The 24,953-nt window shown below is 37.1% G+C and overlaps 1 protein-coding gene across 1 annotated transcript; it reads left to right on the top strand.

Annotated features, from left to right (window-relative positions):
• The first annotated feature begins 840 nt into the window (after positions 1–840).
• Nup205 (nuclear pore complex protein Nup205) lies at positions 841–23,336 on the top strand. The gene is made up of 16 exons (XM_085946643.1): positions 841–1,012; positions 1,281–1,432; positions 5,408–6,096; positions 6,318–6,567; positions 7,782–7,918; positions 9,307–9,489; positions 10,015–10,236; positions 10,807–11,000; positions 12,104–13,406; positions 14,496–14,694; positions 14,937–15,179; positions 15,583–15,798; positions 15,907–16,497; positions 18,772–19,930; positions 20,843–20,967; positions 22,939–23,336. Exons 1-16 carry the CDS (start codon positions 997–999, stop codon positions 23,020–23,022), a joined length of 5,763 nt encoding a protein of 1,920 aa, XP_085802769.1. The 5' UTR covers positions 841–996; the 3' UTR covers positions 23,023–23,336.
• Positions 23,337–24,953: the final 1,617 nt, after the last annotated feature.

Raw genomic sequence — 24,953 nt, 5'->3', positions numbered from 1 at the left:
TGCTCCTGACCTGAGTAGACAATAGAGTAACCCTCAATCAACTTTCTCCCGGCTTCTTTCCAGCGCACTTCGCTCAGCCCTAGGATGTCCACACCGTAGGTGTGCATCATGCGTGTGGCGTGCAGGTCCTTTCCGGTGGTACGCAGGGTGCGAACACTATATGTCGCAATGCGCATACTCGAGTTGTTAGAGAGGATTACTCTACCTGTTTCATTGTCCATTTCCATGCAAGGTCGTCGTTTTACAGAGCCGGTTGTCGTCCGAGGCTGCTGTGTAGGTGTTTTGTTAATCTGTTTCGTTTAAGGAGGCAAGGTGATTAGCTCAGCGCTCCTGAGGCCTGAGCCACGAGGGCCCTGAAGGTCGGCTCGACCAGGTTTTTCTGTCGGGGATTTCCTTCCCTTAGCCAAAAGGGGCCGGTCACTCGCCCTTCGCCCCCTGCTGTTAGCTACAGCTTACGCTGCATTGCCCGGAGGTCGCCGCGGGGAGGCCAGCAGATGGGACTTGCTGGCAGTTTGGCATTTCCCAACTTTTGCTATGAACACATCTACTGGCGTCAATGTGTCCATTTGGGGCCGACCAGCCGTTGACCACCAAAATTCATTAGTGGCGGCAAATCTTTTGAAAGAATCTTTAAATGCTTAAAATATGAGCAATCCAAAGAGATTGAACGGTGCTCTTGAAGTTATCCGATTTTAGAGGTATATAAATTATTTCGTTGCTTTCAAATTTTCAAGATTAATGATAGATAATGGAAAATAAGATTTTAGTATAATTAGGTAGGTAGGTAGACATAAATAATATTGACAGCTAATAAGCAGCAACACTTTTCCATAGATAATTAGTCTATGGATATGGATAATCTTATTTCAAACAAGCGGGATAAAGCATGTTGACAGTTGAAATCCGGCTTTTGCGGCATCCAATATTTTATATTTAGCCGCATTAGCTCAATAATTACTTCAAATAAATCCCAAAAAAATAAATTACATCGCCAATATGGATTTGCTCGATGGTAAGACATTGCTAACTCGCTAAACCCATTTCAATATCTCCGTCTCTTAAAGGTTAGAATGTCAGATTGCACTAAGTACAAACCATACAATAATATCAATTTGGTACAATAACACTGCACAATACTGACATTTTGACGCCTCCTTAGACAACCGTAGAGTTGACAAACTACTAAAGTTATTGTATTTGACAGATAAAAATATTTTATTTTATATCCAACATGTTTTACCTCAGGTATATCTGATTACTAATAAAATTATTAACTGCAGGAGTGGAGAGTGAAGACCTGTGGACACAGTATAAAAAACTGGTGTCAATCGTAGAGCAGCATGTGGGAAGTGCCAGCACTGGATCTTACTCATCATTTGAAGCCGCCTTGAGAAGACATCGCCAAAACTTCTTGGCTCTATTGAAAAATCCAGTAATAATTGTTTTATTATTACTTAATAATCTATAGCAACTGTCAATTAGATTACTTTATGCTGAATTCTTGATTTTCATAATACTGTAATTTAGTTGATTCTCTTTTGAAAAAAAAATTTGAGCCAGTTCTGTTATTTGTCACATACACATGATAACTACTAGTGGGTGTGATAGAACACAGTGACTCATAGGTGAGCAACGCAGTGGTTATAGCCACAGGCTAGGTGTTCATTGCTAGAATCTGTACGAAGTATCTGTACATTACGACTGTAAAGGTTCAAATACATCACGATCACGTTATGCGCTGTCACAGTAAGCTGCTCGTACGGGAAAAAGTTTGTATTGTTTTTTTTGAAACTATACTTCATTTGGCACGTTTGAGAAATCAGATCGGAGTATATTTTTGGCGTGTGACATGTAACACATAATTTATTTTTTCACACGAAAAAAATGCAATCGATTGGATTCGAACCACCGATTGTTTGGTTATCAGCCGAACGCACTACCTTTACGTCACAGTATAATACTGCAATCGTGACGATTATACAGTATAATATTATAGTTTAGAATTGTTCCGTTGCCTAAGCAGCGAATTTATTATTTTTCGGTCATTTGCAATTCCTTACGTAAACAAACTATTAAACATCAGAGTCGGTACTTTAAAAATAAAAACAACGAGAAACCATTATATAATTTAGTAATATAAGTTAATGTGGATAGAAATAAACCAATGGCGTTCCAATAAGTGGTCCTTTTTCTTGAGTGTGTAATTTAACAAGACTAGCTGAGCCAGCTGACTCTCGCCAGTATGTTTCGCTAGGTCTTGCATACAGCTTTTCGTTATAATGACATGGTGTTGGATTTTAATAAAATTGTGAAGTTATAGTTTTCCCTTTGGGATGGATTTTCATGCACCTCAGACAGTTGACATTTCGCTGATTTGTCAGTTTTGTGATTTGCAAGTCGTCACTGCAAATATAAATTTGAGGTCATATGCGTAGTTTAATCTAGAGTCTAGCTTTCAGAATGTCGTCTGATACCACCTCAGGCTGCTAGTCCTAGCAGAACAGCTGGCAATCGCAGATTGCTACCACTGATATTTTGATCAATATGTTTATAATGTTTCGTTAAATCGCGTGCATTTAAATATGATCAATTATACATCTCAATCATTCAAATATAAAGCAATATAATATATTATTTTAGATTTATTATAGATTTGCAAGTTGTCACTGCCAATATAAATTTGGGGTCATATGCATAGTCTATTCTGGAGTCTGGGCTTCACAATATCGTCTGACACCACTTCTGACTGACCGATTGCTACCACTGACATTTGAATAGAATATACCAATTTATATATTGCACTTTTTCATTCGTATTTGTTTTCGTTGAACCAAGAAAACATATTACACATATTGTTGGTTAGTTTTTTATAATTCATTAAACCCTGCCTCAACCAAACAATAGTAGTAAACAATATTATTCTATCGATTAAATATCCAAAATGATTTATGATTTAATGGCATAATTTTAAATATTTTATAGACAGGTGCGTATTATGGCTTGGTTTTCCCAGGGTTTAATTGAATTTAAAAAAATTGACCAACATCATCTGTAAATTGTAGTCTTAGTTCAATGTAAACAAATACGTATAACTGACAAAGTTTAGTCTGTACTATCTATGGTGGATCCACCCTACCTCCAACCATCGCCACTGCAGGATAGTCTAACTTTTCATACATTTAGATTATTGCGTTATGAAACGTTGTATTTATTCAATGGGGGAAGATCCCAAAAAATGTAAAAACTATTTCTCATAGTGTCTTTTAAGATATTCGTAATTACCACTCTGAAGGGGTGTGCTTTGCTTAGGAGCAAAAATGGTATTTTATTTTAATATTCGTAAGTACTTAATATACTAATGAATAAATTCCAACATGCTAAATTTATTATTTAACAAATTATCTGGGTGGGGAAATAAAAAAAATATTATTTTTATCATGTAAAAAAATGGAAAAATTTGCAGGTACTTACTTATTGTACCTAATTGTGTCGTAAAAAGGTCATAATTGACTATATTTGACTATAAAGTAGGTATATTATATTTCACTTAGAAGTGATTAAAGATAAAATAGCAAACAACATGCATAATGTCATTATTTAAAGAAACATTATTGGAATTTAATTTTTATTGAGTATTAATAGTTACTAATGATATAAAAAAAAGAAGAAATGTTACTGTAATTTTATATATAATTATTATTATAAAATATATGAATATCATTAATTTTTAATTACTTGTATTAAACGTCACATGAATTTCATTTACCTACCTAAATTTAAAAATAATACAATTATTACTGAATCACGATAACTACCTATCTATTTTATATGGAAGTATGTGATACTTACTGTAATATTGAGAAGAACGTAATATGTATAATATAATGTAGTTTCTTATATTACTCGTAAGTCTGAAATTATTCAATTTATTGATAGCAGTATTAAAATTATCTTCATCTTACAATAAATGTCTTGATTGAAATTAATTATTTATGGGTGCTAATAGAAATGTCACATTTTTTCGATTATTCCTGCAAATTCTAAATTTGACTTGACACGTCAAATGAACTTGTTATAGGCGGTTCGCGAAAGAAAACAAATGGCAATCATTAGTCTCTTAGTTTGACAGATAAAAAACAGTGATGTGGTTTTAGATTATATTTTCGTAGTAATTAGTGAGGAAATATGCATTTATTTCTTGTTAAAACTCATAGTACGCCAATGTGCCTCTTACAGATTTGAATAGTTTTGTGGAATTATCATTGTGATTTGGGAAATATCGATTATATAGAAAGTATTAAGCGACATTATAGTCAATTTGCGGTAGATGGACAGCAAGACGCAAAAATGTATAGTGACGGATATAAAACGCGATTTAAAAATGATATTATCTGTGATTGTGTCAAGTTTATCAGATTGTGCCGGATTCAAATTGAAGTGGATTCGGGACTCTAAAAAATGAATTGAAACAGTTTAAAATATCAACAAGACGGTATTTAAATTAAAAAAATTGGTGCGTTTTCCAAAATCTCTTAGGATAATGAATATAGGAGATCATAATTACGAGCTAGTCAAAGAATCTAGTTTATCATAAGTTTTGTTTTTGTTTTGTTACGCCAAAGAAGTATAACTTCTAATGCCCATACATAAGTACACATACCGTTTTTTTTATTTATTTAAAATGTTATCAGACCGATGCTCCCATCCCTTAGCACATTTTGAACCTTTAAAGCAGCGTTTCTTAACCTTTTTGATCTGCGACCCAATTTAGGGTAATAATTTCGGTTCGCGACCCAAGATAAAATAAATAAAATAGCACGTACTGACAAAAATTTATTTTATTTTAATCATACTAAATATAGTTTTGGTAAACAAAATTTGACCTATTAATGTGAACCTTGACTTTAAATAAGCTTTGAGAGCTCATCAAAGTTTCGTGTTATATTAGACAGGCTGCTTCTTAGGTCTTCTTCTGGCTGCAGTCTATTTTGAAACGTAAATGTTTTATGTTTCATTTCAAAATATCTTTTAAGTTTATTTAGTTTCAATGATTCATTTCTTAATACTTCACGACATAGTACACACTGTGTCTTGTCTACTCTGCGATCATTAATGCAGGTGTAACCTATCTCTTAAAATACTACTTTGTTTATATCAACTGTGAGTTTGTATCTATCGAAATATTTCAATCTCAATTTACCAACAAACAAGAATTTTGACTTAGTCACTTTTCGCAGTATGCTCATGATATAAACAATCTACGATAACGCTCATTACATATATAGATAGTTGTCTACATGCTCCATCTTGAAGTGGAAATGGTTATTTATTAGACTAAAGAAAAATGTGTGAATTCATTGAGTAAACATTTGAACTGATATATGATATATTTCTTATTAACCAACAGCCTAAAAACCCCCTGATGCGCGAAGAGATAAAACAAGGTGCCAGCGAAGGAGTCACATTGTCCGGCGCTGGTCACACCATCCTGCCTATCCAATTAGTTGACGAAACCATAATAGTGTCAGACATGTATGATCTGAACGAATACCTCTCGTTGGAACTGCTGTGTACCGCCCAAAAACAAATGCCAAGACTCCCGGGCTTACCCAGGGGACTCGTGGCCGTTGTCTTATACTACGATGGCAAGAAAGCATTAGTGCAAGCGCTAAAAAGTCTTGTTACTGCGCGACGGGGCGTGTCGTGGAGCACAGACGTGTCGGAAGAAATTGTCGATTACGTCACCGCTTACACGGATCGACTAGTCGCTGACGGTCTCGTATGTCAAATACTCGAAGCCTTGGAAACATGGGATCTTTCTAAAGAAATGGAGCTGCTGCAAAGAAATAGGGCTCTGGGAGGTGCTAAGCACAGACGTCAGGTTTATAAATTGCTGTCAGAAATCAGAGAATTATTAGCAGGTACTTTGGTGGCTTTGGGTGCTCAAGGAGGTCTGACCAGAGATCCCATTGTTCGGCTCATCGCACACCTGCGAATATGTCCAGGTGAACCGGATTTTACAGGTGCTCTCGACGATGTTACCCTAGCATTGATGATGGCATTTCTTTATGCAATTGACCTGTCAGTTGTTCACAGGTGCGTTTTCCTTTACGATTCCTGTTTTTTTACATATATTTAGTATTCACTAATTGACCCTTTATACAAGCGTAGATTTACTGGCGGTAATGAAAATGCATACATTTATTGTAGTTGCAACACTGCAAGTATAGATCAAAAAATATGATGAAGATAAGAAAATAAGCATCAAAGGATTGTTTCTATTTGACATCACCCACCTAATTATTAATTATTTTCAGACGAGAGGACGGCGAAGAACTCGCACAATCCTTGCCAATATTGAAAGACAGAGAGTTTGCTCCCGCTGTCGCATCCGAATTGTCTCAATCACGCGGCGCCTGGAAGTGCTCTGGTCTCCAGGCCGTGGCACTACTGGGCTGGTCTCTGGCATCCGCCGCCTTACGACTCTCCCCTAACTCTAGAACGGCTTACATCTGTACTGCCCAAGACGAAGAAGAAGCTTTGGCTGATGCAGCTATTGAGATGAAGGTATCTATGCTAAGGTTTTACATAGTTTTATGCCAAATTTATGAAATTTAAACACCACACGAGGCTATAAATAACATGTGTAATAGGTTATACATAATTATTTTTTTCACTGGGTTAGGTTCTTAGACTATAGATACATCTAGACGCCACCCGTTGCATTTCTAAATGAAGCCGCATGCCTTGTGTTTGGTTTGTGGGCGAGCGAACGCATTCGTCTACAAATGTTCGAGACCATAGACCATTTCGCTAGTGCTCGCCCAAAGTGCTCGCACTAGACGCTCAGAATTAAAATATAATTTTCTATTTTTTTACGTAATATAGTATTTTTAAGCGGTCAAAATGCAACCATTAGGCAAAGATATCCATAATTTAAGTTATTTTAAAGAAACACTAGATCACTGATATTAAAATATATAATAAAATACAAATAAATTATCACGAACATGTATCAACTTACCTATGAAACGTAATACCATCTTCTTGCTTACCAGTACGGCTACCACATTTTAAGACAACACACAGAACCATCTTTTCTACTTAATTAACTAAAAATATTTACCATTGACTTTATGTTCAACACAAAAAATATCAATTTTCGCAACACGAGCTCGCAAGTTATCGAAGCTATGTGAAGCGTTTCGCCCCGATTTGATGGCGATACTTTTGGAAACTAGCTAACACATTTATGTAGACCTTTTATCTTACTCTAGCGCGTGTTGCAGAGATTGTAAGGGTGCCAAATAATTTCTCCTCGCACTCATGCATCGTTTTTGTTCAGGCCTTGGTTAGGTTACTTCTTTCCCCCGTGTCATGACCAACATTCTTACTAAAGTATGTGCGCGCACACTTGTAAAAAACCATCTGCACCACGGCCTGAACAAAAACGAACCATAAATACGAATGAGAAAGCATTACTTAAGCATCAGAGCACACTTGTATCTCGCAAGATGTGTTAGAGTAAGATGGAATTTCTACTATATTATATATAAATTTATAAACAGCAACGTTTCTTTGTGACTTGTGACACTGCAGTATATGAAATACTTCAAAGGCTAGAGCACTCACCCGGAAAGTGAATGATGTGAGTTTGAGTTCCACTCGGTCCAACTCTTTTTCAAGAATATATTATGTTGTCTTAGGTTTTTCAAAATGATGTTTTTCCAGCGTTCTTAGACCTTGTTTTGTTAACAGAATTATTTTACAATTTTAAATAGGTGTTCCAGTACTTACATGAAACTTTCCTGCTAAATGAAAATGTGAACACCGAAGAGTTCTATGCGAAGAGGATGCACACGCTTTTTACCGACTTCATTGTGTTGATGCACTCCAAGCTCATGGATCTACGTCTCAAGTAAGCATAAAAAACACCATCTCCACATAATAGGGGAGCAAGGGGGAATTGGAGCCTACTAAGGAAATTGTTGAAAAAAAGTAACAAAATGTTCTAATCGTTTATTATTAAGACTTGAAATGAGTCCTTTGGTTACATAGTAATAATATTACTGCAATTTCCACTCAAAAATTCTATAACTAAAGTACAAAGAAAACGTTTTCCCAAAAAACACATTTGGCTCCAATTACCCCACATGTAGGGTAATGAGAGCCAAAAATTTACCAAATATGTAATGGGAGCTTCATATTTTAATATGCTTACAAACACTTATACACATTATAACAGACATAGGTACAATAAAATGTTAAATATTTACTATTGTAATTCAACAAAAATGTGCTCTATTACTAAAAATATCAAAAGAATCAATACGTCATGTTATGGAACTAAGCAAAAAACACAAATATAATCTTTCTGGTTTCGGAGGGCATTTTCCAACAAAGTCACCGTCCAACCAGCCTTGAAAGTTGTCAGCTTTCTATTTCTGGGCATCTGGAACAATTAAAATCTTGTCTACTAGTAAAAGAGGTGTGAAATTTATATAGGGGTAATGGGAGCCACCTAGGCTCCAATTACCCGAATGTCAACCACTTTGAAGGTTGATAAATAACGTAACCAAACCATTTTAAACCTTGATTCTGAAACTACTAAACAAAAATACATGTATCTGGCTATACAATGGACACAAAATATGATGGAATAAGTAAAATTTTAAGTACTTTCGTTGATGTTTATGTATTTTAGTCATTTTAGTGTTAGATGGTACCTGTTTTGCAGTCGCTCCCATTACCCTTTGCTCCCCTAAATCAAGAAATAATTATGTTTATTCAATTAGTTATTTTCTTCTTTGGATGCCTTTTCCTACTAGAATAAGTCGGCTATCACCAGACATTTGTGGGAAATTTAGATTACACTAGGACTTTTTATTACACTGAGTTTCCATTGCCCCAATTATCACAGTTTCATAGTTATACAGTAAAACCGAAAACGTTAATTCAAAATTGACGAGAACAAAAATCGAAAAAAAAAATTCTACAAGTAAAATGTTTCTTGATTGATGATTCGAATTATTGATAATCTTCGAATGTAATGCGGTAACCTGTTCGCAATAAATAGAGATTTTCCATTGCATATTTCATTAAAATTATTACCATATTGCATTTGAAGTATAAGCAATAACTAGCACTACCATCAAAGTTTACAGTTTCATATCACGGCCTGACACTGATAGTGAGTCTTGTTACAGAATCAACATAATGAGCCCTATAAAAATCATAAAGTTAACAATGAATGGTTCAAGGGCATTAGTTTGGTTTTTTTTCACGAGTAATGATATTTGTCATTAGGGCGGAAGAAGCAGCTCGAACTGCACAGCAATATGCTGCAGAGGGACTGGAGCCGCCAGCAGCTTTACCGAGACACTTTGAGGCACTCCTGCTGGGCGTTGCCAGGCTCTACTCTGGTGACACGCTCAATTTACGTATGCAGTACTGGTCCACTGGCGAACACCACACTCCTAATGCTTATAGGTGAGACAAACTTTCAAATGCATTAAATAGTCCGAATATTATTGCCAATGTGTGGTATGTGGATTTTAAGGTACTTTTTCGCATAAGTAGACCAATAAAAGAAATGTAATATTACATAGAATCTAAATATTTTTTTAAAAGCTACGTTAAACGAAATATCGAAAGTTGTTTTTTGATTTGCTTAGAAATTAACTTGCTGAGACGATTAACTATTTTACAATCTGACTGCGCTATTAACTACTGCGAAGAATTGTTGCGTGATCACGCTGTCAAAGCACGCCTGCCAGAGATGGAAGACATGTTATCCGTGTGCCATATTTTTTCATTCATTTGATTGAAAACTTTGCCATAAAATTTCAAAAATACTACCTACCAAAAACTGCTTGCACTCGAAAAGGTAATCATTACGATTAATAGTTACTCATACATTTAGCTTGGATTCAGCACACGAAAAATGATTATTAGAATCATAATTTGACGACTAGAAGACAGTGTTAAATAATTGAATGTTTGGTCGACTCTCAGGGGTTCATCTCGTGGTGCGTCACTGGTGAAGCTGGTCCGTTCGGCAGGATCATTATCGGCCGCCCGCGCTTTGGGTTCTTGGGCGAGGGCTTGTGCTGCTCTGGCGGCCGGTCCGGGAGCGGCCGCCCGAGCCCACGCCCTCCTTCACCGACCCACGGGGCCTGAAGCCCCCCCGGCACTCTCCTGGGATCACATCTTCGGCTCGCTCAACAAGTATTACAGGTGAGAACATAATTACCACTCATTTCTCTTCTTTTTTTTGTATAATTATCTACAATATCCCTTCAGAATGTAGAGGTAATAAACTGTAACTTCTTAGCATTGTCCAGCAGTAATCATGGTACTGGGTAAATTAAAATACACATGCCCTGATGATGAATAAGACATGACACTTTGGGTGTAAAAATATCTTTTGTGTGAAAACCTCATATGTTAATTATCCAGTTAAAATAAGTATATAGATATAGAATTATAAATTAAATATCTATTTTCCGTAGTGTCAAATTATAGGGTTTTTTTAATCACTTCCACTATGACCGGATTAAGATAATTTTGGACCTTAGGCATGACTTAAAATTCGGGGTTATCAAAAAATAAGAGCACCTATAGTGTAACAATTTAATCTTGAAAATGCGCAAATGCGATTTCTTCTAGTGCGCACAAATTATACAGGGCGGATGTGTTTATTGTTACGGTTTCTATTCCCAACTTCACTTACATCAAGCTTATTTTCTTTTAATGATTTATGTTGTGTTATGATGCAGATGAATGATTAGATTGTTATTTCCCTAGAAATCTCCGTCAAGAATGTGGCCTTCCGGGGCTACTTAACCCGACGATGGGCGTGCGCAGGGCAGTGCGTTCGGACGAAGTGGGGGCTCTGAGAGCGGCACTGGAGTTGGTAAGGGCGGTGGCGGCCAACGACGCGTCCGCCCGCCAGGCCATTTGCGACCACGCCGGATGGGCGGCTGTCCCTGTCCTAATCGGTGACTATATTGTTTTGCTAAAATTGTCAAACTCCTATCTTATTGATAGGAATTTTATTTCCACTGCTGCCGTCCCTTTCAATAAATGAAAAGATACCTATGCTCCGATATTCCCCTTATGAAACAAGCTACGTAACTAAGAACATTGAAGAAAACCTTCTCTTCACAGTGTTACACAGTTCGATACAAAAATAAGAATCATTACATATTCTGTTAAGAGCATGTATGTGTGTTATCATATTATAAAGCTCGCTATATTCAGGCCGTGACACCAAACTGTAAAATATGATGGTATTTGTAGTTATTGCTAAAAAAAAAAAAATTTGGTTAGGTAGGTGTTCAAACACGCGCGTTAACATGATCTTACTCTCTACTTCATTTATCGTTTGTCAATTTATGGCTATGGCCGTATGTTGTAGCTTAGCCACTGGGAAATGCCAATAGAAATTGCATATTTCAAAAAAATACTACCTTATTCTTAGGTCAATAATTATTATAAAGCAAACATTATTCGTAGAATGTTTATCACATTTGAATGGTCAAAGACATAGCTTATAATCAGTATCTTTAAAATTATCTTTAAATTTGTAAATCTTGCCCATTTTTTGAATAATAAAATGCCTAATTCTTGTCAAATTTGGGATCACAGAGATTATCAATATAATTTTTTATTGTAAATATTTCACTATAATAATGTCGACATAAATATTATGCTAATGGTTTTATAAATGCGTTTAAAAATTAATAAATGTAAAAAATCATAACACCACTGCACATTCATGTACCGAAATATGACTATATTCGGAAACATTAAGAGCGAGAGGTTTAAAAGAATACTATTTTATGTAATAAAAATACTTTATACAGTCATCAAATGCTTAAAATAAATATAAAGGATAATAAGGCTTCAAAGTTATGTAAATAGATTATCTACAACGTTTAAGGAATGTCCAGGATCATGCTTTGAAAATAGCATAAAAGCTCCATTTTGACATACGCTGAGCATGTCCCGCCTTAAATAGGCCATTTTGTCAGATATTTGCGTGACCTTGGTACATACTAAATTAATTACTTATTTATGATGATATTTTAATTATTTTTAGGCCTCGTCAGCTGCAGTATACCTATTCCATTAAAAGCGGATATGGTGTTGACATTAGGTGCCCTAGGAACTAGTTCCGAGACAGCAATTTACATTTGGAACTTAATAGAATCCGCTCAACTGATCAACACGGTTCCCTCCACTAGCAGTTATCAACCGTGCGGTGTAGAAACAGAATTAGAAGAAGTTGAGGCCAGAAATGAAGAATTTCCATTGACCAGAGCTCTGCTACAACTATTCGATACTCTGTCGACATCAGGAATCCCTAGAACATTAGGAGCCGGGCCGAGGAAGCCGGGATTCGATCCTTACTTGACCTTCATAATTAATTCTGTGTTCTTAAAATTCGGGACGAGATTTTATAGAAACCCTGAAGAGAAATGGCAGATAGCTACACTCTGCTTAGGACTTTTTGAGAAGTTTTTGAATCAGTACGAGCCTAATGCGGCAGATTTCCCATCTCCCGGTCATCAGAGCGAGTTGAATCCGCCACCGGGCTTCCACATCATGCTGCAAATGAATACAAAATCAGACTTCTTGCGGTTGGTTCTGTCTATTCTCGATGAAAGCGTTCTGCATCTCGATAGTTTTCAACCGTTCCCTGGCAAAAAATACTTAGAAGCCTCCGCTCTGGGCTGTCTGAATCTACTGGAGAGAGCATTGAACACGCAACATTACTTCACAGCCGAATTGACCAATTCTGGATGCTCAATTCTAGTCACAGGCATAAATAAATTGTTGCTGGGCACCAATCCGAGAAGCGGAAAACCCGATCACATGCTGAATGTCGCTAAATTCGTCACATATAATTCTTGGCTGCGGAAGCATTCCTTGGCCGCAGTCGGAGTGCTGACCATGGTGGCCTCTCAACCGTCGGCATCGCAGCATTTGATGGGAATGCTGTCGTGCGATCCCAATATTCACATGGAAATCAGACACGGCTTCGTGGAATGCTTGGAAGCAGAAGAAATCGCAGTCAGCGAGAATCAAACTAAAAGTGTCATACTCGAGACGAAGGAAGGAATTGTAAATCTTATGCAAACTTGCTTGAATGCGGCATCACCGAATATATCTCATTACCTGCTAGGATTCGATATATCCAAGGACATCAGCAAGTCAGCCTTCCACCAGCCGGGAGTAATGGGATTTCCAAGAACCTGTCTCCATTCGGTCATTGACATATTAGATGCGGCTATTTTGCAAGCTCCAGAAAGTTGTTCTGGCATTTCTTCACTCATCGAAGGCTCATATAGACTGTTATACTCGCTGTGCTCGCGTCAGTCCACCACAGGACCTATTTTGAGGTATGATATTAATCGTTATTACCAGTATCTTACAAATAATATATAATTTTACATTTTCCAAATTTTGAATCCCAAAATGCTCAAGCTTCTGCGTAGTTCCAATTTCAAAAACAATCTCGGTTAAGTAGGTAATATGGCCTTCGTCAATGTGAAATCTGTCATATTCTTGATTTGGTCTGTTCATCTGAAGGGAGATCTTCCTTGCCCTCTCCGACCTTCGACCTGACCCGACCCGACATTACGAGTTTTCCAAGCTGTCATCTTCTCTGTGTGCTATATGGCCTGAAAATTGAAGAGTTGACCTGTGTGTCCCTGATAACTATCTTAGAAATAGAGAGAAGAGTTGTTTATTCTCCCAAGGTGCAGAACCAACCTGCCACTGGTAATGCCAATTGGGAGGGCGATAACTATGTTCAACCAAATTGCTTCGGGTGTTGATATATTCCACTTCCGTGAAGTGAGTTTTGGTGGACGCTATTTTATAAATTCTTAAAATAGGGTCTCCTTAGCAAACTCGTTGTACTTCTTATAATAGTATTTTCACTGCTTTTGTATGTTTATATTATGTTCTCTTTTTATATTTTCATTTTTATCTTTTTCATTACTTTTCTTCTTTATAATAATGTTTCATGTCATGTTGTGACCGTCTTAAACTTATAATTTGTAATGTCCACAATATGTTAAAGAAATTAATTGAAATTGAAGTTGAACCATTTGTCCTTGAATTTATAGTAAAATCATTATTTTTCTTTCAAAACTTACTTTTGTTCTTTATTTCAATCACTATGATTCTGAAGGGAAAATTTAGAATTACATAGCTGAACTTTTACAAACAAGAACATGAAGGTAATGTACCCACATTATTTTGTTTTCATCAATCGATTGCTACAACTCCCAATGGATCTTCTTAGCTGGATACAGGAAATACTTTAACTAAGGCGTCTTCAACTGTTTCTAAAGATGCCATACTTCTTCCTATACAGTCCAACCACCGGATTTATGTTATCCGACGGATTCTTTTATCCTTGAGACATTGCTTGCCCAGTGTAGTTTCTGTCCTTCTGTGTTGATAATATGTTCAATGTTTAGATATCTCCGGGCCTGCAACGAGTTTATCGCCCGGCACGTGGGTGCGGTGGTATGTCCTCCTCCTGCGGAGTCAGGTGCGTTGGCGTCGACCGCCTGGCTGTTACGTCTCTGCGCTGTGGAATTGCACGTGACGGCATGCGAACGCCAGACATCCTACTTCACCACGTTGGCAACTAAACTTGTTGACTCGCCTGACAAAGTAAGTTGTTAACACAATTCGTTTTCTTGGACACCCAGAAATATTTCTTTGTTATTTATAATATTTAATAACTGAACCGTCTATTATTCAACTCATTCGGCGTCGTAATTTCGTGCAATTTTCGTATTCTTTTTACTGTACCTATTTCTTTTATTTTTAATTCATGTTATGAATGTCTTAAATTTGTAATTTGCAAAGTTCACTATATGATTAAATAAATTTAATTGTTTGTTTATTTGCAGGTGGAAGATGGCGGTGCTCTGCCTCGTATTCTCCCGTCTCTGTGCCGAGTGCCGCAGCCACCGCTGGAACCCCACTGGCGGATGCTGGACGGAGCCGCTCTCACGGTGGCGAGGAAAGCGTGCGTGGGTCGAATGGGGCTCATAAGCGTGCCTCGCCTCCGGGGTCTCCTGGCCAATGAGCTGGCGGGTAATCTGAGACCTGCGGCCCCGCAGAGAGCCCGGCTGGTCAAGGAAGTTGAAGAGGTGAACCGTGAACAGTTTATTCAAGAAAATGTCAAATACATATAAAAAGAATCATAAATGGAAATAAAAATTATGTTCATGTCTGTTTCACTATGTTGACCGATCAGCTGCCTATCTTCAAGTAACTGATATACAAACTTACAGATGACCATAAGTGTCAAGTATGTTTCAGTGAACTCTTCATGACTTTGATACAAACAGTGTGAATAATAGAAATTTTTAAACTACTACAAATACCTGTTTTTCATTTAGCTGAAGTTCTTCTGAATGAATAGATACAATTTGTCCATTATATGTATCGAGGTTTTACTGTATATGTCGAACAAGAGATGATCCTACAATTCACTACAATAATAATTACATTATGCAATGTCTGAAATTTGCTTCATTCTGTTTTTTGCAGGCTCTTTCACATGCCCTGTCATTAAACCAGTGGCGCCTGGCTTGCGTGGCCGGGCCTCGGCTTGCAGAGGCGTGGTGTCGAGCTGCAGAGGCGCTATGCTGCTGCGCACGAGCCCCCAAGGCTGCCCCCCCTCTGCTGATCGCCCTTCTGACTGCGCTCAGCAATTCACAGTCAGGACCCCCTTCAGAAATCTTGGCCGAAAGGGCATCTGGCACTGTACGTTATTTGTTGTATTATTTCATTCACCGTTTATATTCCATAGTTTTAACGCTGACTATTTGACGAGTTGTTATTTCTTTTATCAACATCTCAATGTCTTTTCAGGTTCTCATATTGCTGTCGAGCATCCGCCACGGCTTTATAGCAGATCGCCGGCCGTCCATCTTGTGGCGGAGCGATCTCGAACCGACATTCCTTGCCGACCAGTCGCTGGTGGCGCCGCAGAACACCCTCAACCTCAAATTTATCCTTCAGCGTATCCTCAACTGGACCATAGTCTCCGGATCGGCGTCGCAGAAAATGCGTGTCAACTTATACGGAGCTCTTTTGAACTTCACCCGGATTGCCAACACGAAGAAAGTGGAGTGCGATCTGGACGATGTGGAAAATACTTATGTCGGTAGATTAGATTCAACACGTGGCATCAATGACACCGATGCAAGAAGTGACGATGCCGGCAATTTGAAGGCTATCGTTTTAGAAGCCGTCTCAGAATGCGGCAATAGTCTGAGGGAGTGCGTGAGTTCCGATGCAGCAGGAGCCGGCCACGAAGTTTGCCGTATTGCCGCGCTTGCTTGCCTCGAGGAATTACTGGCCCTCCAGCCCGGCGACTCGTGGCCCAAAGCCCTACAGGCGGCCGGGCATGTCAGGAACCTTATTGATTCCATGCTCAAGGATGATGCTTGCCTTAGACAGGTGTGTATTTATATTTATTATGATTTTCATCAACAATTTTAGCATTGACATATACCTAACTAGAATTTGCGATTGCCCGTTTTATACATGCTTTTTGTCTAGTATTTTTTGCTGGCTTCCTCTTTTCTGTGTGTAAACACCTATATGAACATACAGATTTTGAAAAGGCGATTTTCAATGGGAACTTTTTTCAGTGTTTTCTACGCTTTTTACTTTGATAATCGATAGATACCTTATTAGAGTTTTTTTTTTAAATATTATTATTAATAATTTGTCATTACAATCTGTCTAAGCCCAGGCACACACGGGCGACTTTTGTCACGGTGACAGTTTAGTCGCTGTCACTGTCTTCCAATCGAGCGCCCACACGGGCGACCAAACTGTCACCCGTCACGCTTTCATTCTAGCAATGGATTTCAACAATGCAGCAGTGATTTGTGCTCTTATAATCAGACATAGAAAAAATGCACGAAAGAGACGTTATTGGGTACATCCCATTAGTAATGAGCGGCTACTCAAGGGAAAGTTTTACACTTTATACGAGGACTCCGAACCTATCCTGTCTTTTTATTAAACAAAACATAAAAGAATGGTGAAACCTAATACATTTCATTTTTTTCATTTATGTATATTAAAGGTGAATTATAATAATAGCAATAAAAAACAACTGTAAGAGCCCATACGCACTTGCGTCAGGGCGGCTAGCCGCAGCGGCCTGCCGCCTATCGTTTTTTGTATGCAAATTGCCTACACCATACGCAATATTTGTTAATTTGCATACAAAAAACGATAGGCGGCAGGCCGCAAGTGCGTATGTCACTTAACAGTAGGTAAGTACCCACTGAGTTCGTACATACATAGATGACAAATTTTCACTTTGTAACAAATAAACGGTACTTAACAAAGTAAGTAAAAAAACCACAAAGTTAATGCTTTAAATATGAATAAAATGGTCAATTCAATAAAATACCAGTTTTCTTTTATTTTGTTAACTGTCAATTCATGGTGGAACTGCATTGTATTGTTGTTTTTATTTAATAAAACGCAATTTTTTTATAGTACTTATTCCACTTTAATTAATATATTAGGACCGGTTTCGTCCTAATAATCGTTGAGTTGAAAATGTCCCACTGAGGCGGACGAAACCGGTCCTAATATATTAATTAAAGTGGAATAAGTACTATAAAAAAATTGCGTTTTATTAAATAAAAACAACAATAAAATACCTGTTACCTACAAAAAAATACTATTATTTATATTTCAGAATAAAGTGCAAAACCAAGGTAATAAAAAGCTGGATAAAATTATTATATAACACAAAAATCCTGTTGGCAAATACACAGGTACTGCATAATATTTATTTTTTAAATTATAAATAACCATGTCTTTGCTTTTTGTACAAGGTGGTTGTTAGTAATTTTGAACAATCACAAACACCCAGGTTTTGAGAAAAACACATAAATACTGTGTCCTCACCGGGAATCGAGCTCAAAACTCTCGGGTAGAAGGCCAGCGCCTTACGCACTGCACCACGAGAACCGCCTACTGCATAATATTATTAAAAACACCTAGTTCAATAAAATGCCAGTTACACAACCAACAAATAAATTTGTATTTCAAAATGAAGAGCAAGGCAAAACTAAAAGATTCAGACAAATATATTTTAAAACAAAAATCAATAAGCTAATAGGTAGGTACCTACTGCTATTATTAATAATGGTATTTTCTAAGTATATTTGACTGTTTTAGGTAATTTTATGTTAAAAAGGCAAAGTTGTAGTATTTTATGGTACTAGGAACGTTAAAGGAGTTGGGATATTATGAGATCATATTATGCATTGGTCTCCGATTCATCAGCGATACTGATTTAGCTATTTGTATGTCCTCCCGTCGCAGCGTCGTGTATTGAACTGAGCTGCGGACGCGTCGCTGAGCGACAATTTGTCGCCCATGCTCCCATATGAAAGTACAGACACGGTGACAGTTTCGTCACTCTAAAGTCACCGGCTGGAGGAACTAAAAAGTCACCCAACTGTCACGTCGCTTCGTGTGCGAACCTCCATATACTGCAATGTGTTTTGACACAGCGACAAAACTGTCACCGTGACAAAAGTCACCCGTGCGCGGTAGGGCTTAATGATTTTAAATATCAGAACATCACCAAAATATCACAAGAACTAGAAGAATAATAATAATAGTTGAAGCTGACTTATTTAGCTGAAATATCAGTTGTAATTGCTCATATATCTGTTATTTTAATTTCTGTTTAATTAGGTACTGGAAATAGTCCCGAAAACTTTGAAAGCTCTGTTCGTGTACGAATCAAAAATGAGCCTATTGAACAAGATGGCTTCCAGTCGCATTGGTGCAGAACTCCTTCTCCAGCAGGGAACTCTGGCATGCTTGGCCAACATGCAAGTCTTCGATTGCCATCCCGACGTTCAAAGCTCTGCCAAAAACCCCTCGAGAGACTTCATCCCGTCCGTGGCGAGTCGGTATCGCCAGATCTTGACCCCGGCTCTTGCTCTGTGCGACGCCCTCATCACGACTCTCGGATCGGAAAATCACAGCTGTCTATTGCAAATCACTCACTTCTTGTTGAGCCACTCGGAAACGGTGGAATCAATTCTGAGAGCCGGCGGGCCAACGGTGCCCATTGGTCTGTTGATAGAACTCGAATCTTTGACTTGCGTGATCGCCAGATCGTCTAATCAAGAAATATTCGGATCCATAGAAACAGAAACGGCGTTGCAGGAGAGTATTGTGTCAATTTATAGAATACAGAAATTAATGCTGGCGCTATTTCCTCGCTTCACCCTTTCTGAAGGTTTGCTGCGTGAGATGATCGAGGATTCCAAAAACATGGAATACAACAACAATAACACATCACAAGAGAATACCATTAACAGAGTGTCAATCTACTTCAAAATCGTCGGCAATTTGGTGTGTTTCGCTCGTAATATAACTGCAAACCACGGCGTTGACCACGGAAGCATCGGGGCGGTGTTCCGGCCGGTGCTGAGTTCCGGAGGATTGGACCGGCAAGGCCAGTGGGCCGCCGCCTCCTCTGATAATTCCCCCCACCTCGGCGTGCTCATCCAGCAGTTGGTCAGTTCCGTCATCCATTTCAATCGAGAGAAGCTGGTGTTGGAGTTGATCGTAAGGAAGTTCCGAGGCGTGCCCGATATGAGGATGTCGCAGTTAGAAGAGTTGGTGCCCAGCGACATGATGGAGGGGCCCGTCAATGAGAGTATGATTGTAGCTTGCGAGAAGCTCTCCGCTAAAGCCAAAGACAAGCGCAAAGAGATGGAGTACTGCCGGTTCGTCATCGACAACTGTCTGTACTTGGTATGGGCGCATTTGGACTTCTACATGTTGCGAGCGGTCCCTGTCAATGGGCAGGCCTTCGGAATGAACTCGACTACCAATAAATGTGAGTAATACATAATAGCCACCATTAGTGTTTGTACATGGAGATACTTATTACTTTAGGGTACCATAATCTATCACTCTTTTCTTCAGCAAAGATTGAGATCTTTGTAATAAAATCAAAGGGATAAATATCACAGCTAAAAGAAATATGAACTTGTTCTATTACATTTGGTAGTGATTCCAGACAGATTTTAGTATGGTTAAATTGGTAACCATTGAAGAAAATAATATTCTCTGCGTTGGCAACAATGTTTGTAAAAGAAAATGGTGACCTGTATTGTACATATTGCTATGGTTATACAATTACATTCTCTTGTCTGCGATTTAACATGACTGTTCCCACAACGTAGCTTGTCACTTCACAACCACGAATATCATTGTCGCTTCCCTCCACGGATTGTTCGACATACATTTTATATATGTAACAAATAGGATACCATATTACTTGAATGCATCTATGGTATTTTATTATGTATAGATAGATGCCCTCATCGTGAACGAAATGAGTGACATGCTATAGAAATTTCTCTATACTGTAAGCTGTTTTTATCTCAGTGTGGATCTGGCAAATAAATCTCAAAACATAACTGTGAATGTTACTTCAAATGAATCTGCAATGTCAGATGATTTACAACTAATTTAATCATTAACCTTAGTAACCATTTGCTCTCAGCTTCAGCTTCATATATTAAGGCGACGTAAAAGAAGGTTTTCTTCAACATCTTTAGTCTTTTCTTTCCTCTATTATAGAAACAATTTACAGCTACGTTTGGCATTGTACTACAATGTTGAAGATCATCAATATTTGCCGACCCTGTACAATAAATACACTGACAACTATAAAATGTTTTCAACTAATTTTAATTTCTCTCTGTATGAGAATAATGCAATAAAAAAATGTGGTTTTTTCCAGCTGCTGTAATGACCGCTTCGGAAGCGGGATTCAATTCTTCAGTTCAAGACATAGCTGAGCTGAAACATGGCCTAGTTTCCATTTTCAACGACACGTTCTGCTTGCAGCTGGTTCAAACTGCCCCGGTAAGTAACACAGAAATATCTACATTCAATGATAATGATGGATTAAAAATTATTTTGACATCTGACACTGGCATTTTTCAATTTTGATTGTTTTCTTGTTTAAATATCATATGGGCACTGCATTACGAAGTTTCACTTTGATTTCCTTTGTTAGGTACCTATATTGTTTGCACTATGAAGTTTTGTGTTATTTATTAGTATTAACCTGATCTGTGCCAGGAGGTTTTGTATGGCGGCAGGTGGGAGGCCATGAATTTTTTAGCAAAAATAAAACCTTATTAATATATTTTTTTTTTAAATAAGTTATATTAATATATATATATATTAACCTTATTAATAATAATGAAAGTTTATCATAAACACTTACCAATCATATGCAAAATGTCTAATTTGGACCAGTATTCTTCTGAAAAAACACAAGTTTAACTATTAAAAATTGTCAGGGTTGCCACAAAACTTTTAGAAAGAGTTTTCAAGTCAGTGTTCTACCGTCTGATAAGTCTCGAAACACAATACCAAGCAGAGGGCCACTTTGCATTGTTTACACCGATACCTTGATTCTCTTCTTAATTTATAAGACTATCATCCACGAACAATTTAAAAAAATCCAATTCGCTATTGCCGAAACTTTCAAAATATGATTTTGAGCTATTGAATAATTTTATTTTTGGCACAAAATCTCCAGTTTTCCATTCGAAAACTGGCATTGATTCATCAACAGTAGGAGATTCAAAATCACTCTCGTCAGATTCAGGAGTAATGCCAACCCAGTCGAGATAGAAAAAGAAAGATCTTCAGCCGATTGATGAAGTCCCGAAGTATTCGATTCTCCTTCCATATTCAAACAGTGGAAAAACTCAAAACGGAAAGTCACAAATATAGTTCAAACACCGTAGAAACTATGAATTGATAATATAAATTTGTTAACATAAAACACTGTACAAAACAATTAATCGTGTCATTTGACAGAAGAAACACAATCGAAACAAACACTCGCAATCGTGAACGTACCGACGAATTCCCGAAATAATTTGGCAAATATTATAAACGAATTTTTCTTCCTGTCCGTACTATATGTGTAAGGCTCACAAGAAAAAAATGAACTCACGCTCCAATTCCAGGCGCGAAATAAATAGGATGACACACTTCAACAAAAAAATATGGGATTCCCAAAAATATTCACGTACAAGTGATATTTCATTTGAACAGAGGAAATTCCCGAATAATATTTTGCTTTGAAGTGCCTAGCGGCATATCGGATAAACAGCGAAGCTCTTTTTAAAACACTCATATCAACTTAAATTAATATGAATTTAAATAAATTGGTGTTGATTATTCCTCACAATAGATATAATTAATAGTAAATGCTCGAGATTTTAAATTATTGAAAAGAAATGCCTGAGTCTGACCGCCTGTCTTCAAAGATAGGCGAACATGTTCGCGTTTTGCGTACGGCCGGCCTTGTGCGCTCGGCCATAAACGCGAAAATGTTCGCTTTGGCACAGAATCGAACAGAAAGGTTTAATTTTATTTTAAAAACCAACCAATACCTTCTGCCATTTGTATTCTTAGCTCAATGAAAACATGACTGACAAAGTTTAGTGTGCACTATTTATGTCAAATCTCCACAGCCTACCTACACCCTTCGCCACTGATAACTACATATGTGTTTTCAACATTCTGTAACTCATTCTCAAATAATCTGTTTTTACTAAATATTACAAGGAAACAAATTGAATTTTTTCTATCCATTGAACTCTTATATGATATTTTTTTAAATCCAATATTTTATACTGAATGGTAAGAATCCTTGCTATTTATTATATTTATTAAGTAACTTTTCTAACATGAGAATTTTTAGTAATTGGGTGTCAATGGGTTACCTAATCTCATGTCTGCATCTGGGCGTGAAGAATTATTTTCTGTAACACATAAATTGGTTGTATAATGGTTGATGACTTATTGTTTCAGGAGAAACCAGTCGCACAGAAAGCCTTCATTGAAGCACTGCTGAGAAAAATAAAATGTCTGCTGCAATTTGTGCCGGTCGACTAGTCGTAATAGAAAAATTCTTTCTCATAAATTTGTTAGTACATAATTATTACCAATGATAAAGAAAATGTTCTCATGTATATTTTAAAAGACTGAAGGTTAATTAAATGGTAGCATGCCATAAAATGATATTTAGATTGTTTTTCATAAAATAGTCAATACATGAAATCATTTTCTTGCGAGGTTGTAAGATTAAAATTGTTAACATCCTGTTAAATGATCAACTGATCTATGAATAGGAATCGTCAATGTATTATAAGTAGTATTTGTAATTATTTTTTTATGGTTAATTATATATTAAATACACAATATTAATTTAACATTGTTTTATTATTGTTGGAATAAGCAGTACGTCCCTAGACAAAATGCCGCCCCTAGGCAGCGCCAAAATGACGCCCCATTTTTTATACAGTATTTTTTATCATCCTTTCATGACTCCGATATCGAAGAAAAATGTGTTGTATGCTTAGACTATAGATACATCTAGACGCCACCCATTGCATTGCTAAATGAAGCTGCGTGCCGTGCGTTTAGTCTGTGGGTGAGCGAACGCATTCGTATACAAATGTTTGAGACCACAGACCATTTCGCTAGTGCTCGCACAGAATTGCTCAGAATTAAAATACAATTTTATATTTTTTTACGTTATATAGTATTTTTAAGCGGTCAAAATGCAACCATTAGGTAAAGATATCCATAATTTAAGTTATTTTAACAGTTTCGCTGCCTAGTATATACTATAGAATTGACGCCATGTGCCAATCCACGAAAACGTAAAAATTAGGTCAAGGTAGATGAAAACAAGTGATGACTATATTAATAATATTTTTTTAGTATATAAACATGTCAATACGGCAGTAAATATAATGTCACCGATCGGAGCCGGCGGCACTGCTCATGAACTTGAACCGTATTTGTTATAAATAAGTTATGTTATTACAAGTTGTAAATTATAAAATTTTTCACAGTACTTAACATTGAAAACATTCAAGTGGGTTTTGTGAAAGAAGGCCCTTGTAAAATGCTCGAAAATATTATTATGTTACGCAATTTATTTTATGGATTTTTTTATGGCCTGAGATAATGAAATTTATCTTCCCTAATTGATTTTATGAGATTTGGTGTTCACCATGTTATGAAAAGTATCAAATTTCAAAGCAATCCACTTGAGTAACACTAATGTGAATACCAATTAATAATTTCTTTGCAAAGTGGCTTGCTTGACTAAAAAACTTTTTATCTTTATAAAATCATACTGAAAAATATTCTAAATAACCTAATGCTGCCACTGCCGAACATGTGATAAGTGATAATGATAACTAATTGATAAGTGATATGTAGGTAGGACCTTATAAAACACAGTGCCGAAAAATGTCTATAAAAAAAACAAATTAAAAACCAACTAGCGAAAAATATCGGTAACGTATTCATCTACGATGCCAGCTAAGAAATAAATCACTCAATGGTAGTGCCAGTGAAATAATGACAATTTCGTGATTACTATACAGGCGGCACCGACTATGAGTGGTGACGCGGCTCCGATCGGAGCTGAAGGCAGCGAAGTTGTTAAAGAAACACTTGGTTACTTGATATTAAAATACATAATAATATACAAATAAATTATCACGAACATGTATCAACTTACCTATGAAACGTAATACCATCTTCTTGCTTATCAGTACGGCTACCACATTTTAATACAACACACAGAACCATCTTTTCTACTTAATTAACTAAAAATATTTACCACTGACTTTATGTTTAACACAAAAAATAGCAATTTTAGCAACACGGTTATCGACGCTTAGTTAAGCAATAAGCTAAGATTTGTCGGCGACACCGTAGCAAACCATCTCCCACATTTGTAAACCTTTTATCTTACTCTAGCGTGTGTCGCAGAGATTATAAAGGTGCCGAATACTTTCTCACTCGCA

The sequence above is a fragment of the Rhyacophila brunnea genome, unplaced genomic scaffold, assembly GCF_057557595.1.
Source record: "Rhyacophila brunnea isolate RB1 unplaced genomic scaffold, BYU_Rbru_1.0 scaffold_2, whole genome shotgun sequence".
Taxonomy (NCBI): domain Eukaryota; kingdom Metazoa; phylum Arthropoda; class Insecta; order Trichoptera; family Rhyacophilidae; genus Rhyacophila; species Rhyacophila brunnea.
Note: the sequence above shows the minus strand (reverse complement) of the source record. Positions and strands in the feature narration are given on the sequence as shown.